The following is a 14,786-nucleotide window of genomic DNA, read 5'->3' as shown; positions in this document are numbered from 1 at the left end:
ACTGTAACGGCTTTCATACACGAAACTCAAACGTACGTGTTTCACGAGAATACAAATCCAGAGAAATTGTATGTGAAATGTCTCTCCTGCACCAGACAAAAACAACCCTTCACAATGCGAAGATGATGAATCTGAAATAGGTTAGCTCTAAACGGGCCCACTGATTTGACAGCGTTTAAAAACGCACAACACGCAAGACCTCCGTGTCTCGATTGTATGCTTTTACACCGCTCCCTCTCAAGCCATCATGTCAGTGTGTGGGAGGCAAATTAGATGGAGCAATGTGTGCTGTCTTAATATCCTTTGTAGTTATATTTCACCAGCAAATTTGACAGTGGCAGCGAAGAAAAGAGCACGATTAGAGAGATTAGAGTGATACATCACATTCAGCTGCATTTTCAATCCCGAAAGAGTTTTTCTCTTGCAGCAGCAGCGGTGGCAAAAACTAATTTTGTTTCCGAAATGTTAACATAAGCCTACATTAGTATTAATGCTGCTTTGAAATTCAAAAAGATGTGCTCCTTTTGATCAGTTGCAAAGTCATGGAAGCTTTGTGCAAGATCACTGTCCAAAGGTTCCCTTCACTGTTTGTCAGGTTTATCTTTCAGCCTATTTAGAAGCTGGGAAATGAAACCAGCTTGCAGGCAGACACAAGAAAAAGGTCTACACTCACCTTTTCACCTTTAGAGCCGGGGTCACCCTTCAGACCAGGTAACCCAGGAGGACCCTAAATAACAATAGCAGAAGTTAAAAATCAATTTCACTGAGAGAACAGAAAAAAGGTAAGAAGAGACAGAAAACCTGAAGCAAAGGGAACAAATAAAGAGGCAGGAAAGGCATCAATTACTTTATATTGAGAGAAAAGTGGAAGGAAAAAAGTGCAGAACAGATGAAAGCCATCCACGCATTACAGATATGTCTTATGGGGACACTCCACCTTTATGGGAAATACGCAAATCCAGGTCAGGTGAGATATTTAATAGCAGCTGTGTGTGCTCAGCACAGTGGAGACTGTAGGTTTGGAGTAAGTTTAACGTGACTGAAATGAAAGACTGAAAGAGAGGGGAAACTTCTTGCCTGGCTCTGTCCTCTAGCTAGACAGATAAATAGCGAGAGAGAGGGAGATATTGTGCATACTAACCATGGGACCAGGTGGACCATCTTGTCCTGGGGAGCCGGGCAGCCCTTGTTCACCCTGTGAAAAGCCATTCAATTGTAGTGAGCATTATAGCCTGCTGTATTTTCTCTGGCCTGCCATTGATTTTCTGTGCTCAGCACGATGATTAATAGCCCAAACAGGGGGGAAAAAGTGTGCTGGAATAAACAAGCGAAACTAAAGTATAAGCCAAATGGATGTATTGATTATTCCATGAAGTCTATCATCATGCCTTTGCTGTACCTTTTTATGAGTTTACACTGCGGGTGTGTGTCTGTGTTTGAGCATGCATGTCAGCTGAATGTAAATGCAGTGTTTCATAGGGAAAGACTTGGACTTACGACGGGGCCGGGGATTCCACGCAGACCCTCCGGACCAGGCTTTCCTGCAGGGCCCTGGGGTCCGACCGGTCCTGTTTTACCTGCTGGACCCTCGGAACCTGCCTCACCCTGTGTGTGGACATACAAGTATTGTAAAAGCATGACTCAGCCTGAAGAATATGACACAATTTGGGAATTTAAGCTTACTATAGATGGCTGAAAGTAGCGCTCCCCTAATGTGAATGTTGGCAATGGTATAGAATAAAAAATTCTACTTCTAAACTCTGCAGCAACACTTGATATCTTGCTGTCAGGTTTTTTTCCGGAGCCTCTCAGTATCTCAGAGTAGTTTCATCAGAATTCACCTGCGGGCTGCTTTTAGCTTTAGATTATGCTGAGACAGTATGCAGCGTGTAGACGGGATAGACGCGGACGTGTAAACAACAGCTATCAAGGATTCCTGCTTCTCCACACGAGGTTCATCACAGGCACAGCAATAGATGGCGCTACATCCTGCTAGGGTTTCATCGGGAGGTCACGAGAACATGATTATGACCTCAAGATCAAAGTGTGCCACAGCTGACCAGGTGTTACCTGAAATACATCGCTGTGCACAGAGACTAGACAGAGCCGTAGGAAACATGGTATTTACAGATTACAGGCCTGATACGAAGCAGTCAGAGCTACTTTACTGAATTTTACAACCACAGTGTCACACAGCTGCAGTTCATCATTAAACATTTGAAGTGTTTCATTAAAGATGATCATGCATTAGTATATAGACAACTCATAATACTAATGAACCACAACATAGTGTAGTACTAAAGTGTACTGGGAAGTAACCAGTGGATTCACTGAGGAGAGAGGTATCTTTCTGTTGTAAATTTGATTTCTATGCACACGGTGACAGATCATATGGATTGACTTAGATAGTGATGAAACCAGGAGATTGGTGGAAAACAAATGCCATCTCAGAGAACTTCATCAGGCCTTGATGCTCGCTAAAAAGGGAGAAGCACGATAAGTCTGAGAACCTGAGGGCTAGACATAAATAGCGTTTACTCCTTTTGTCGGGCTTGAAATGAAGCCACAGCACAATGCAGGAAACAAGCGAATCTTAGTTTTGCTCAAATAGGCTGCGTCCATAAATTTCCATCTAATTTATGATGGAAATTAAATTACTTCTGTGGTTTTTTTTTTTTTGATGCTTTTAATTCAAGACGGGGAACAATGTGGGTACGGTGAGGGGGGGGGGGGGGAGCGCGGGGTGGGGGACTGAGGGACTTGCTGAGACGGCTCTACTGTGCAAAGGATGAATTGATTTTGTTACCTTCGCGCCCTTCTCTCCTTGCCTGCCCTCTGCACCAGCAGCCCCCGGAGGTCCCTGAGGAGGATGACAGGACACTGCTTTAGCATTTCAACACAGCATCAACACACAGTAGCTGTTCAACAGGAGCGTAGAAACAAGCGGATCTTCATCACTGACCATTCACACTGTTTGTGAGGCTTCCCAGATCAGCACAGTAAAAACACCTCTGTTTCATATCTGCATGTTGGTCCATTTTTTGCATGTGAATGCAGTATAAAAGCTTTGGTCTTGAAAGGGGAATGATCATCAGCACTAGAGATTTAATCAGGTTCACAGGTCTCCTGGCATTTCAGTTTACCTTTATTAGATTGGATCATATTGAACAGTTGTCTCACTTGATGAATACTGGGTGGGTGCTGTCTCTGAACAGGGATGATAATCCAATGCCCTTGAACGTGTACTTCAGCGCCATCAGGATCTATTTGAACGGCTCGGGCATGCCTTTGTCTGCCCACCAAAACATACAATCGTGCAGCCGCGTAGAAATACACACAGAGCACTCACACAGCCTTCTTCAGTCACGCCAAGGGTTGGCAGGTCGTCTTTTCTTTCTAGTCAGGATCTCTCAGGCCCACAGTGATTTGTTTCAACTCCACCTCCAGTCGTCCCTCTTCAAAAACGCTCTCCATCCAAATTCCACTCTCATCTGGCCGACTGAGGCCTAAGTGCTATTGACTGAGAGCCTATAATGTGAGCTTGCCTCCTGTCTTGGAGCTTTCATCTTCTCCTGATGTGTACCTCTGACTGGTAGCGAAGTGGCAGGCTCTCTCGGCACAAAGAGCCTTTTCGCTTGTGGCACGACATACGGCGGCGAAGTGCAGGTGTGTTCTTTCAGTCACGGTTGCCTTTTCGTTGGCTCTGCAGCCATAGGTGTATGAGACACCGATTATTACTCACCTTAATTGAATAAGATTGCCACCAGTTACAGACAAAGGGAAAAAAAAGAGTAGTGACCTGAACCTAATTAAAAAAAGAGTTATAGCTAGATAAGGTTAATTACTTTTTCATATTTCTTTCTTCAAGAGGCAATGTTGAATACATTTCCAGTATTAAGGCATTAAGCAAATCTGATGATTTGCTGCCATACTAAATTGACTTATTCAAAATCAGCGGCTGTGCTAGAGAGAGATTTACGGACTGTTGCAAATTTCTGCAGGCAAAATGCTGAGGAGACACAAAGGGGGCCAACAGATCCTAAACAACTCTCGCTGCGGAATTATGCATTCAAAGGAGCAACCTGTCCGGGAGCAGCAGGGATCATCTCAGGTCCCGTTTTTATTTCTAAGTGATTAAAGACCTGTGTGTGATAAAATAGCCCTTTTCCTCACCATAATCCCTTGGCCATTTAGGTGCGGCATGTGCTGATACCATGCTAAATACTCAGAATGTAAATTTCATCCCGTATATTAGAAAAGCAATCAAGCCGGGTTTAAAAATGCATGACATGTTTTTTTTTTTTTTTCCCCCCAATGGACTGAGGCTCGGAGTCGTTCTTTGAAATGCAGTGAGTCACTTGAGATTGTGAGTTTTCTTTCAAATTCAGGCGAATGGCTCCTCCTTTTCATGTGGCCTTCAAGCTTCACATCACACTGGAAATATGTTAATGTTGCATCTCGGAGGTGAGCGTTCAGAAAGCAGCTTAGCGGCTTCAGAGCCGACCTCACGCTGTCGGCTGCATGAAGAAGGTCTCAGAGTAGAGCAGTTCCTCTTGTAAAGGCTGACAAAAGTCTCAGCGATGATGGTCTCATCACAAGCAAACACATTAAATTCTTAGTGTTTATTGGATTTCTATTTTTTGAGGGGGGCAATCGTAAAGCCAGCCCCTCTCCTCTCATAACCTCGTAACAGCTCCTCCATGTCCGTGTTATGCTTTTGTTTTGCTCTGGCTGTCAGTCAAGCAGCTGTGGATCAATAATGTGTCATCCTTGCTATATCTCTCTCGTCTTCTTCCCGCTGCCACAAAGACGTAAATGAGTTTGGAACAGGCGGCTCCTTCTTTTTTTTTTTTCTCCAGCTATTTTTTTTGGTAAGCCTTTCCAATTTCTTGCTAATACAAAAAAAAAGAATGATTTTTACATCTTGCCATTCATTTCTCAACAGGCTTTGAGGTGGATTTCTACGAAGACAGCGCAACGGCTTGACCCCTTAAATCTCCCACTTTGTTTTCCCCACTCTACTTTTAATGAAAATGAATCTCTCCTGCTTTGCTGCCAAGATTGAGTTGCTGAGGAGTTGTTTCACAGTGAGGCGGGACACCCGTCTGTTGCAGCCAGAGCTCCACTCCATTCATCTATTTTAGAAGAGGGCTAAGACGTACATGGGCTCATGGTTTTAAACCTGACAAAAACTTTGGTCAACAAGAGATTTCACGTCAACACAGCTCACTCTTGCAATGATGACATGCCAGCAACAGGCTCCTCAGACTATCCTGGATTATTGCAGAAAGTTCACCAATGATGCACATCTAAATAAAATACTGTAGTAATTTTAGCCTTAATGGCCACAGACTTACTCTCTTGCCAGGTGGTCCAGGCGGGCCGGCTTCTCCTGATGGGCCTGGAGGTCCCTGAAAACAAGCAAGCAAACAGGAGATGCAGGAAACCATTAAAAGACAATAAAACAAGTTGTATTAACAAATGAGTCAGTGCTCATGTGAATTCTGATGAGCACAGCGTGCTTCACTAAATCTCTCGTTATGTCTGCCAAAAGGACAATAACAGAGAGAGCACATTGACATTTAGGGAATATTCGAGCTCAGGATAGTCCAGAAGACATGTAATGCCAAATCCCAAAGTTGGATGAGGCTCTGCACTGCCTGAAATGACACATACTGTGTTCCCTGAGACACTTTCATCCAATTATCTCGGAGTTAATTGCAAGCAATCAAAGCAATTTTTTCATCATTTGCATTGGTAAACATTTTGCAGTCCTCAAAAGTGAGAGTTATTCACAGTTAGAGAGTTAGATGTAAATATGAATAATAGAAGGATATACATGTTTTCCTCTCAAAGAACACTGAGCCGTCATACATAGTTTAGCGTATTTTAATATATCCTCGCAACTCCGTATTGCTCTGGCATAGGAGCATGCAATCACAGTTCATAAATAAAAAAATCTAATATGTAACATTCATGGAGTAAATAAAATACTTTGTGTGTTTTTCTTTGGCAATGATAAAGGCTCATTTACATGCATAAATATTAATAAGTCTTGTGATTTGTTGCACTTTACACAGGGCCAGCACATTAGTGTTTGGCTTTTATTTCTAATCATACTTAATGAATCTGCAAAGCAGATAAGTCCAGTTACCGTACACCCAAGAGGATGGAGTAAATATTCTGAATTTAAATGCTGCAGAGTAAATTATTTACTGACTAGATATAATTACAGCTTTTACTGCAGGCAAACTTGTGCTGGACTAGTGTGATATGAAACCAACATAAACTAGAGATCCTCATGATCATTCATGTACATGACAAAGTCATTGATTGTGAAAATGTTTCAGTTATATTGCGCACTTATAGATACAGCATCTGATATATACTCATACATCATCTGTTCGGCCCAAATTCTGTGAAATGGCAGCAACTTACCGGCTGACCGCCCTCGCCATCCTCTCCCTTCTCTCCTGGTTCTCCATCAGTGCCCTGTAAATGAGAGGTGCACAGGTTGGACAATGTCTGCCATTGAAAATATCTCTCCTATACAATAACTACCATACTGCTTAATTTATGGATTCAACATGATTCACAGACCTAGATGATCAACTATGTATGGGGTAAATATTGCTTAAAGATTTCATACTTACACCAACTCCCGGCTCTCCAGGAGGGCCAGGGTCTCCAGGGAATCCGACAGGACCCTTTAAGGGAGAGAAATGTGATATATCAGTGTAGCAAAAGAAACCCGAGGCACTGCAGCTGAAGCATAATTTTCCCTGGATACAGGTGTTAAGGACATGGTTAGTAATTTCGACAGTGATTCAGTCCTGGTATACCTGGTTACACCACTGAAGGCAATTTGATGGACTTAATGATGATGTTGCAAATCCATGAGAAAAGGCCTCGGTGCATTCCATTACCATGCAAGCATAAAATATCATCTCCCTCAATAAAAAGGCTTTTTAGCTCTTGAATATGTTCTGGGATAAAATTGCCCGCCTCAGGGCTGGTGGGGGTCTTTTCCTTTAAAGCGGTACATTTGAGCCTGTTAGGCTGAGTGCTGGAAAAAACGCTGCACATTCTGTGAGAGTCTGGCAGACTTACAGGGTTGCCCTTTGGACCGTCATCTCCAGGGGGTCCTTTGGCACCAGCAGGTCCAGCAGCTCCAGGGGGGCCAGCCTCTCCTTTCTCTCCTCTCTCGCCTTTAGGTCCCTATAGTAGTGGGGGGTCGGGGAGGGCATTTATTACATCGGCAGCACAGGAGGAAGAGTCTACACTGAATTGAATGACGGCTAAAAACTGATTTGTGGTCAGAAGCTGCTGAGAAAAATTGGGTCCAGAGCTGATCTCGGGGTGCAGGGATGGTCAACAGAGTCAGTGTGAAATGGTCTCATTTTCAACACCATGAGCTCTTAGATATGATGTTACTGCACCTCTACAGTCCTGATTTGTATCAGGGACAACTTCCAGTAATCTCACAGGTGCAATGTGGAGCATTTGAAGCATCGATAAAATGTTTCCTAAGACAATGTTTCCTAGAAGCAGCGCGCTCCCTAATGAGAATAAATATGCTGGACATGATTTTCATATCTGCCTTTCCTCCCCTTCACCATCTGTCACTGCAAGAGACTTTGAAACCTCCAGCTTCTGTAGCTCTATTTGTGCTGATAGAATGGCGCACTCTTCCAGATTCGGATGAAAAACACTTTTTTTGCTTTGTGGCTCGAAGGAATTCAGCAGATTCTCTGAATTGTGAATTGGTGGCAAATCTGCTGATGATTCAAAGAAGAGATTGTTATGTATGTCCCCGTTTGCTGCTCTGCATTTGGGCAGTCAGCTCTTTCTGTTCATTCAGTGGACTCTTTACCAGACGACAAAGAACCGCAGCTTCATCTACTGTACGGCTTTGAAACCTCAAACATGTGGCTAAAAGCGAATGTTTAATCACTGTTCATGCATTTTATTTGATGTTTGTGCTACGCACACTTTTCACAGTCTGGTCACATCCACATCTTGTTGGTGTTGTTTTTATCATTTACTGTATATTTATCATCTAAGTGGTTAAATGCTGAGTATATTTCTGGTCTGTTTGTTTAATGTGTATCATTATTGTGTGCTCCTTTTCAAATGGATGATGGATGAGGATAAAGATGAGCTTTTAATGACATAAAAAAATATAAATATGTTGAATAGAATGAAGTAAAATCATTTTCGTATGTCTATCTATGCATATGTATAATGACGTTTACATACTATATTGTAGAGATGATGGCTGCCATCAGAGCTAAACGTTTCACTTTGATGCAAAAAGACAAGAACTAAGTGAAAGACATTGGTCTGGGCTCTGCTCATGACGGGGACTTAAGCTGCACACTGACTTTGGAAATGTCAATGACACCAGCAGCATGATGGGGAACTAGCAGGGGATATTATGAATGCTTGTAATCATGCTCCTCTGCCACTCCCACCGGAGAAAGACCGTCTTTTCAATCTGCTGTTGCACCTCAATAATGATAAATGAGGCCGTAGAGCTAATAGAGCTATCAATGATGGCTGTTTGGTAAAAGTAAAAGAAGAGTCATAAATCTCTGTCTGGCAATAACACAGGTAATTATATGGATATGGTAAATTAACATGCAATCTTTCAAAACCTCGTAAAATTCAATCTGAACACTGCAGTTTAATATAATCAGAACAACTTAAATACACAGTGTAGAAGAGGAGAAAACTTGCAAAGTCCTTCACTACTGCCCCACTGTAGCTATCAGAACAGGGCAAACCACAGCTAAAAGCTGCACTCAGCAAAGTGGGTGTCTGGTGTTTTGATGCTGACTTGCTTCATGGAGGCTGCAATCATTGTTCTTTAGGGCAGAAGCACCAGGCGCATCCTCCTGGTAATTATGTCTTAAGAGTCTGGGAAGAGGCTGAATTTGGCAGGCCATGTGGACATGGGGTGCAAAGCAGAAGAGCCATGCTGAGCTGAACTACCAGTCTAAATTACTTTCGTTGTGATGAATACACAGTGTCACTCTGAAGGAAAATAAACTTCTCGTTAGATTGGATTTTGCACTATATTTGCCTAAAGCTATCCATTAAGCAACTGTTTTCCCGGGGATAACCCACAGATATATGCTGCTGCCGATGCTGATACTGTTACCTACCGTGCTGTACACTTGACTGACCTCAGTGAGTGGCGTGTGCATTGAAGTCATGTAAAATGAGGACAAGCTACTTTTAAATACGCTCCCGACTATTCATGCTAAGGCTGAGTGGTATGTTCAAGACTGAGAGGCTAATGCATGTTGATGAGGATAAATATGAATAAACAATGACATATACATACGCTAAGACAAACAAACATGAGACATTACTGCTATCCATGCTAGTAGCAAAACAAAAACAGAGCTCACTTACCCCAGTTCCAGGCTCTCCAGATGGTCCTGGGTTTCCGGCCTCACCTTGTTCACCCTGTGGTTACGCAAATGTCAGTGTCTGGACAGATAAACCATCACTCTCACACTGGGAGAGCTTCCAAATCAAGACAAAAAGTCCCTGCTAGTCTCTTTCACACTAACTCTTAATGATATTATCAATATGAACAAAAGGTAGACATTTAACTTAACTAAGTCTATAACAGTAGTTGAGACAAGGGTGTTAAATGTTACTGTTTTCCAAGTGCCCTCTTAAAAGTGTTGGTAGCCCTTCATGTTTCATATTCCAGAGTCATTTTAACAGCCATGGTACAGCATTAAGTATTTATAACGCAGCCGTCTGCCAAATGGCAGTAAAATGGACGAATCTCGTTGGAGGTGTTGTAAAATAGACATTAATAGTGTCAAAGCACTAACTCAGACAAAAAGCCTGGATATATGAAATGGATAGACTGCAGGTGGTAACAAAGGGGGGCAGCCGGGCGGTCTGGAAGGGCTAGGCGAGCAGTATTTCAGTCCAACATCACGCTTAGCGGGCAGAATACCCACGGCCATGTTCTGACTCTTACCTTCTCACCCACAGATCCCATGGGGCCCACTCCTCCTGGGGGGCCTTGTGGACCCTGCAGCAGGAAATCAAGAAAGACATGAGTCATCCTCCATCACCTCGGGAGAGGATGCTTGATGATATCCAGGCATCGCGATGTAAAATAGATGACGTAAAGCCACTAAAGAAGGAGTTAACTTTATATCACAGTTTAACATGGAATTTAATGTCGCATATACACATTCTTTTCAATGAGCCATACGTACATCAGCTCCACTAGGACCCTGAGGACCTCTGGGACCAGGGGGACCAGGAGGGCCCTGCAGAAAAGAAACACGGTGTTGTTCAAGTGTACCAAGCTACTAATAAGAGTGCGTCGAAGAAGCAGATGCATGTCTTACCATAGGGCCAACATCACCGTTCTCTCCTTTTTCGCCAGGAGGTCCTGGAAGACCCTGAGGATGACAAAAACGAATAAACAATTACATTATCGGAAAAGAAAATAATCCTGCTGCAAAGCGCGAGGTGCCGTTTCTCAACGATGGTCTTAATGACTTCATTTTGTTTGTGCTGTTAAGTGCCTTCACAACAGCTGTTCCTGCCTGAAATTTCATCTGACATTTGATTTGACTGCCAGAATACATTGTAGTGATGCACTGAAATATTAAGCATATCTGTGGGCCAGAACATGCATAAATGAATCATCTGAATTCATGTTTTAACTGCAGTCTCGTCCTATTATCTGTTTGATGAAATATTCAATGGATATGTGCTGAGCAAGGTCAGAACCCGAGACCTTCAAAAAAAAACAAACAAAAAAAAACAGGCACTCATGTGCAGACAAACTGCGCAACGAGCAGAACAGACACAGAAGCAGCGCTATTTCGTGATGACAGGAGCCATTTTAGTCCTTCAAGGAAATACGCCAAATGTTTCAACAGCTCTTTGAATGAGGGATGAGACATTGTGGAGAAAGAGAATTGAAACATGCACATACGCCATGTATTAAAGGGCCTAATTCAGCTGGAATTCTTGAAATAGCAGCTGGTAGTGAAGAACTCAGTGATGTATCTCCAAGCACAACAGGGGTTTAAGCCTCTTTAGAAATGCTCAAAAGGAGGTGAAATGATTTTATTGTACAATTCTGGCAAGACAATACCCAATGCTTTGCCTTTTGCTGCCAGTGGCTTGTTCATCTTCACTCAAAGGTGCACACATAGATCCAGCTCACTCATGCATGTTAAATGAGCAGCTTGGTCAAGACCTCGTATGTGTGTTTGGTCCCTGACATTTCTACGGGTAATTGCTGTGGTTAAATAGCTGTCCCCCTGCTTTCCTTTTGTGTGTGTGTGTATGTGTGTGTGTCTGTTCTTGATGCAGAGGCGGTGTGTCATTGGCGTAACGTTTGCAAAAGAGGAGATCAAAGAATTACGTCTTCTACACGCGCTTACACCAACCTCAAATACTCACAACCAGGGCAGAGGGAAAAAAAGACTCTTTGCTGACTGTTGTCAGTTTGTGTATGCGCGCATTGCCCTACATCTAAGCGCCTGTGCGTTCATGCCCCTGTGTTTTCCGTAGGTGTTAAAAAGTGCGTGCAGCTGCATGCTGATTCCTGCCGTGCTGAGAAATCTCATCTGTGTAAAGGTCTCCTCTAGTCTGACATCGTTAGAGGTGCTTCTAATTATGCAGCATGGCAAATGTGCTCGATGAGGAACTGACTATGGGAGCAGGTCAGTCTACACAATTAATGCAATCGCAATGGGATGTGAATTACTCCCAATTAAAAGTCCATTGGATATAATCCTGCAGAGATAGGATGGTACCTTGGAATGATGAGCGGTCGTCTATGTAATTTCATCAAGACAATGCAGTAAACTCTTAACGTGTTTAGCTTAAGAAGTTGATTCCTAATAAAACACATAATTACTAACAAATGAGCTAGCACTAAGGTGAAGGTCCTACCTCGTTACAGTATTATCACAGGGATACAAAACATCATTAAGCCTAGTTGTAGTGTAGATTAGTCAACATGTATGTTTTTGCATCAAGCTGATCTGCCTTTTAAAACATTTGGCTAACACTAAATTGTTCTTTAAAACCTACACCTCTACACCCCTATGAATCATTTTCATATCAAAAGATAAAATATAGCAGCGATGGCAATGCCTTTTTATACACACAGGTATACTTTGCTGGTCTGAGAAAGAATCCTTGCTGGCCCTCCTTAACCCAGGTGGTGATGGAGGAAGGCTGTTGTCAGCGAGGGAAGGTGGAATTATCGCAGGCCAAAAGCTCAGCCAACACACAATACATATCACAGATCCAATTAAAGCAGAGTGTACGACATGGGCAGCTGTGTGAGTTTGTGTGTCTGCCTGTGTTTGCACTGTAGCACGGTGTGGGATGAATGCCACACAGTATCGTAACCCCACACAGTTTAGAGAGTAACTCAGTGACACTGATTCTTATGTGTGTCATGACTAGACAATGCAGCTGCTACTGCAGGCTGAATGAGTGAGTAAATGACTGAAAGAAACAGAATTTAGTTCACTTTTTTGCAAACTTCTAGTCCCTAGCAATAAACTGTATAAGATCAAATACAGTGTATGAACAAGATATTTGAGAGTAAATATATACAGTGAGTGGCTATGCCTACTCAGTAAGTCTAAATATAAATAATTAAAAGATGAATCCTAATTCTTTTCTATTCAGTTTGACAAACTAATTGCATTTTTCTTCTCCCCACCTCTTGTGCATGCTTAATCAGCTCTTCCTTCCTCAGCAACATGTGATTATTGCAGAGTGTGGGATTAGCAGAGCCGTTAATTGAATGGCCCTTCTTATGCCTTCAGATTACAATGTCACTTCAAAGTCCAAAGCACATAGGACACACGCAGGAGCACGCAGAATATGGAAATATAAAGCACATAAAATGAATATGAACTGATGCCCTGGATCCAGGATGGCACTGTGTGTAATTTCAAGCGATCCCTCACCGAGGAGCCAATCTCTCCCGCCATATATGGCTCACCAGGAAATGTCTTTTCGAACATTATCTTTGTGAAGCTAGGACTGTAACTCATAGAGGGCTGGATGTCTTATACCGCAATGATGAGTTTCTACTAATCCAGTGTGACAGCTACAAGACCTCAGAAGAAGAAATGCCATCATCTGACAAGTGAAACAGTGAAGGTACAGCGGCAGTACCGTGGAAACAGGAGTGGGACAGTTAGTGTGTAATGAGAATAGAGGAGGTTGTTGGCCTTTGTTCTGGCTTCCATATGTCATTCATTTTCATACATACACATAATCGGTGCTGCCTCCTTGTACATATGTCTGATATGAAAATGTTAAAATGGATTTCAACAGTAATTATATGCACAATGTTAACTGACTGAAGGTCTCAGTGTCACTATGTAGCACTGCTGCAACATAAATGCATGTATAAACTGTTCACTTACTGTTTGCATTTAGCTGTTTGGGACAGCTGTTTACATGATGCAAACCGGACTACCGTAAGATTTTGACACCATGCAGCTCATTGTGTGTGCAGATGTATACACATGGTACTAACCTGCAGACCAATGGGACCAGGAGGTCCAGGGAAACCTCTGGAACCTTCATCTCCCTTCTGTCCGAACATACCCTGCTGACCTCTGGGACCAGGCTCTCCATCAGCTCCCTGAGAAAAAAAAACACTCATTTTACTCATCCTGGGGTCTATATTCAAATACAACAATGCTTGCACATTCACTTCATGTTCAGTTAAAACATTTACAGCCAACAATAAAATTCCATCAAAACCACACATGTACATCCAAGCACACTGTGACCTTCCTTTCAAGTTATCATTCCTACTGAATGCATGTTCCTGTTACAAACTGCACGTCTATTCTTACAAGCTTGCAAGCCTCTCTGAGCAAAAAACAGTGTTGTGTTGTGCAATGTGTGAAATATTCATACAAATGTTTGTATTGTTTACTGATGTAACAGAGGAGATTCCACTTGAAGTGAGATAGTTTTTCAATTTTGAATGCCGAGTGTTTGGTACTGCAAGTCTTTGTGAGGAATATTCCTGTGATTCATTCAAAATTAAGGATTTTAGGGGACTTACAGACAACAACTCTGCATTTTCTACTATTCAAGAATCGGGATATGTAGCTGCCTATCTGTTTTGTGATGCTACAGATATCACAAATGCACATGTGGTCCATTAGATATATTTCATCCATGCTTTTTAGGAAAGTTGTACTTACAGCAGGACCTGGAGCACCTATGGGACCTTGGAGACCAGCTGGGCCAGGAGGACCCTGAACACAAACAAGAACAAGTTGCCACAATATCCCTTAAAAGCACAAACACAGCTCACTCGCATTGCGATAATGGTGCTAGCGTGTGATTCTGTAAGTGGGAACCCCTTTTAAAAACACGCAGCAACACCATAACGCACCTGTTCTCCCTTGTCGGCTTTGCTTCCTTTCTGACCGGGCTCTCCGACCTCTCCCTAGCAAAGAGAAACACACACAAACAGTCAGCCACCTCAGCTCAGCTCAGCTTATTCTTAACAGCTTATGAAAAATCATTGAAAACCCTGAGCTCAACACAAACAACCATTATTTGCAGGTCTTCACACAGCACTATATGGATACACAAAGGAGATGTACGATCTAGCTCACTGTATAGCAAACGTCTGCAGTGACATATGTTTGGCAGCTCAGTAGAATCCCCGATAGTGGCCTTAAGGGGCATAATGATTGCAGGAGATGAAACGAGCAACACGATTTCACTTCTACATCTCC

The 14,786-nt window shown here is 42.7% G+C and overlaps 1 protein-coding gene across 2 annotated transcripts in view; it reads right to left on the bottom strand.

Moving 5' to 3' along the window:
- The window catches only part of col11a1a (collagen, type XI, alpha 1a), a 77,661-nt gene that overhangs the window by 7,720 nt on the left and 55,155 nt on the right, over window positions 1-14,786 (bottom strand). For both annotated transcript variants that reach the window (XM_076721473.1, XM_076721474.1), the window contains exons 44-58: window positions 14,438-14,491; window positions 14,244-14,297; window positions 13,562-13,669; window positions 10,386-10,439; window positions 10,251-10,304; window positions 10,007-10,060; window positions 9,421-9,474; window positions 7,111-7,218; window positions 6,654-6,707; window positions 6,439-6,492; window positions 5,358-5,411; window positions 2,807-2,860; window positions 1,498-1,605; window positions 1,142-1,195; window positions 674-727 (exon numbers count right to left, since the gene is read on the bottom strand). In XM_076721473.1, the coding sequence (XP_076577588.1) occupies window positions 674-727; window positions 1,142-1,195; window positions 1,498-1,605; window positions 2,807-2,860; window positions 5,358-5,411; window positions 6,439-6,492; window positions 6,654-6,707; window positions 7,111-7,218; window positions 9,421-9,474; window positions 10,007-10,060; window positions 10,251-10,304; window positions 10,386-10,439; window positions 13,562-13,669; window positions 14,244-14,297; window positions 14,438-14,491 (972 nt within the window). The remainder of the gene's footprint in view (window positions 1-673; window positions 728-1,141; window positions 1,196-1,497; window positions 1,606-2,806; window positions 2,861-5,357; window positions 5,412-6,438; window positions 6,493-6,653; window positions 6,708-7,110; window positions 7,219-9,420; window positions 9,475-10,006; window positions 10,061-10,250; window positions 10,305-10,385; window positions 10,440-13,561; window positions 13,670-14,243; window positions 14,298-14,437; window positions 14,492-14,786) is intronic.

The sequence above is a fragment of the Chaetodon auriga genome, chromosome 21, assembly GCF_051107435.1.
Source record: "Chaetodon auriga isolate fChaAug3 chromosome 21, fChaAug3.hap1, whole genome shotgun sequence".
NCBI classification, from domain to species: domain Eukaryota; kingdom Metazoa; phylum Chordata; class Actinopteri; order Chaetodontiformes; family Chaetodontidae; genus Chaetodon; species Chaetodon auriga.
Note: the sequence above shows the minus strand (reverse complement) of the source record. Positions and strands in the feature narration are given on the sequence as shown.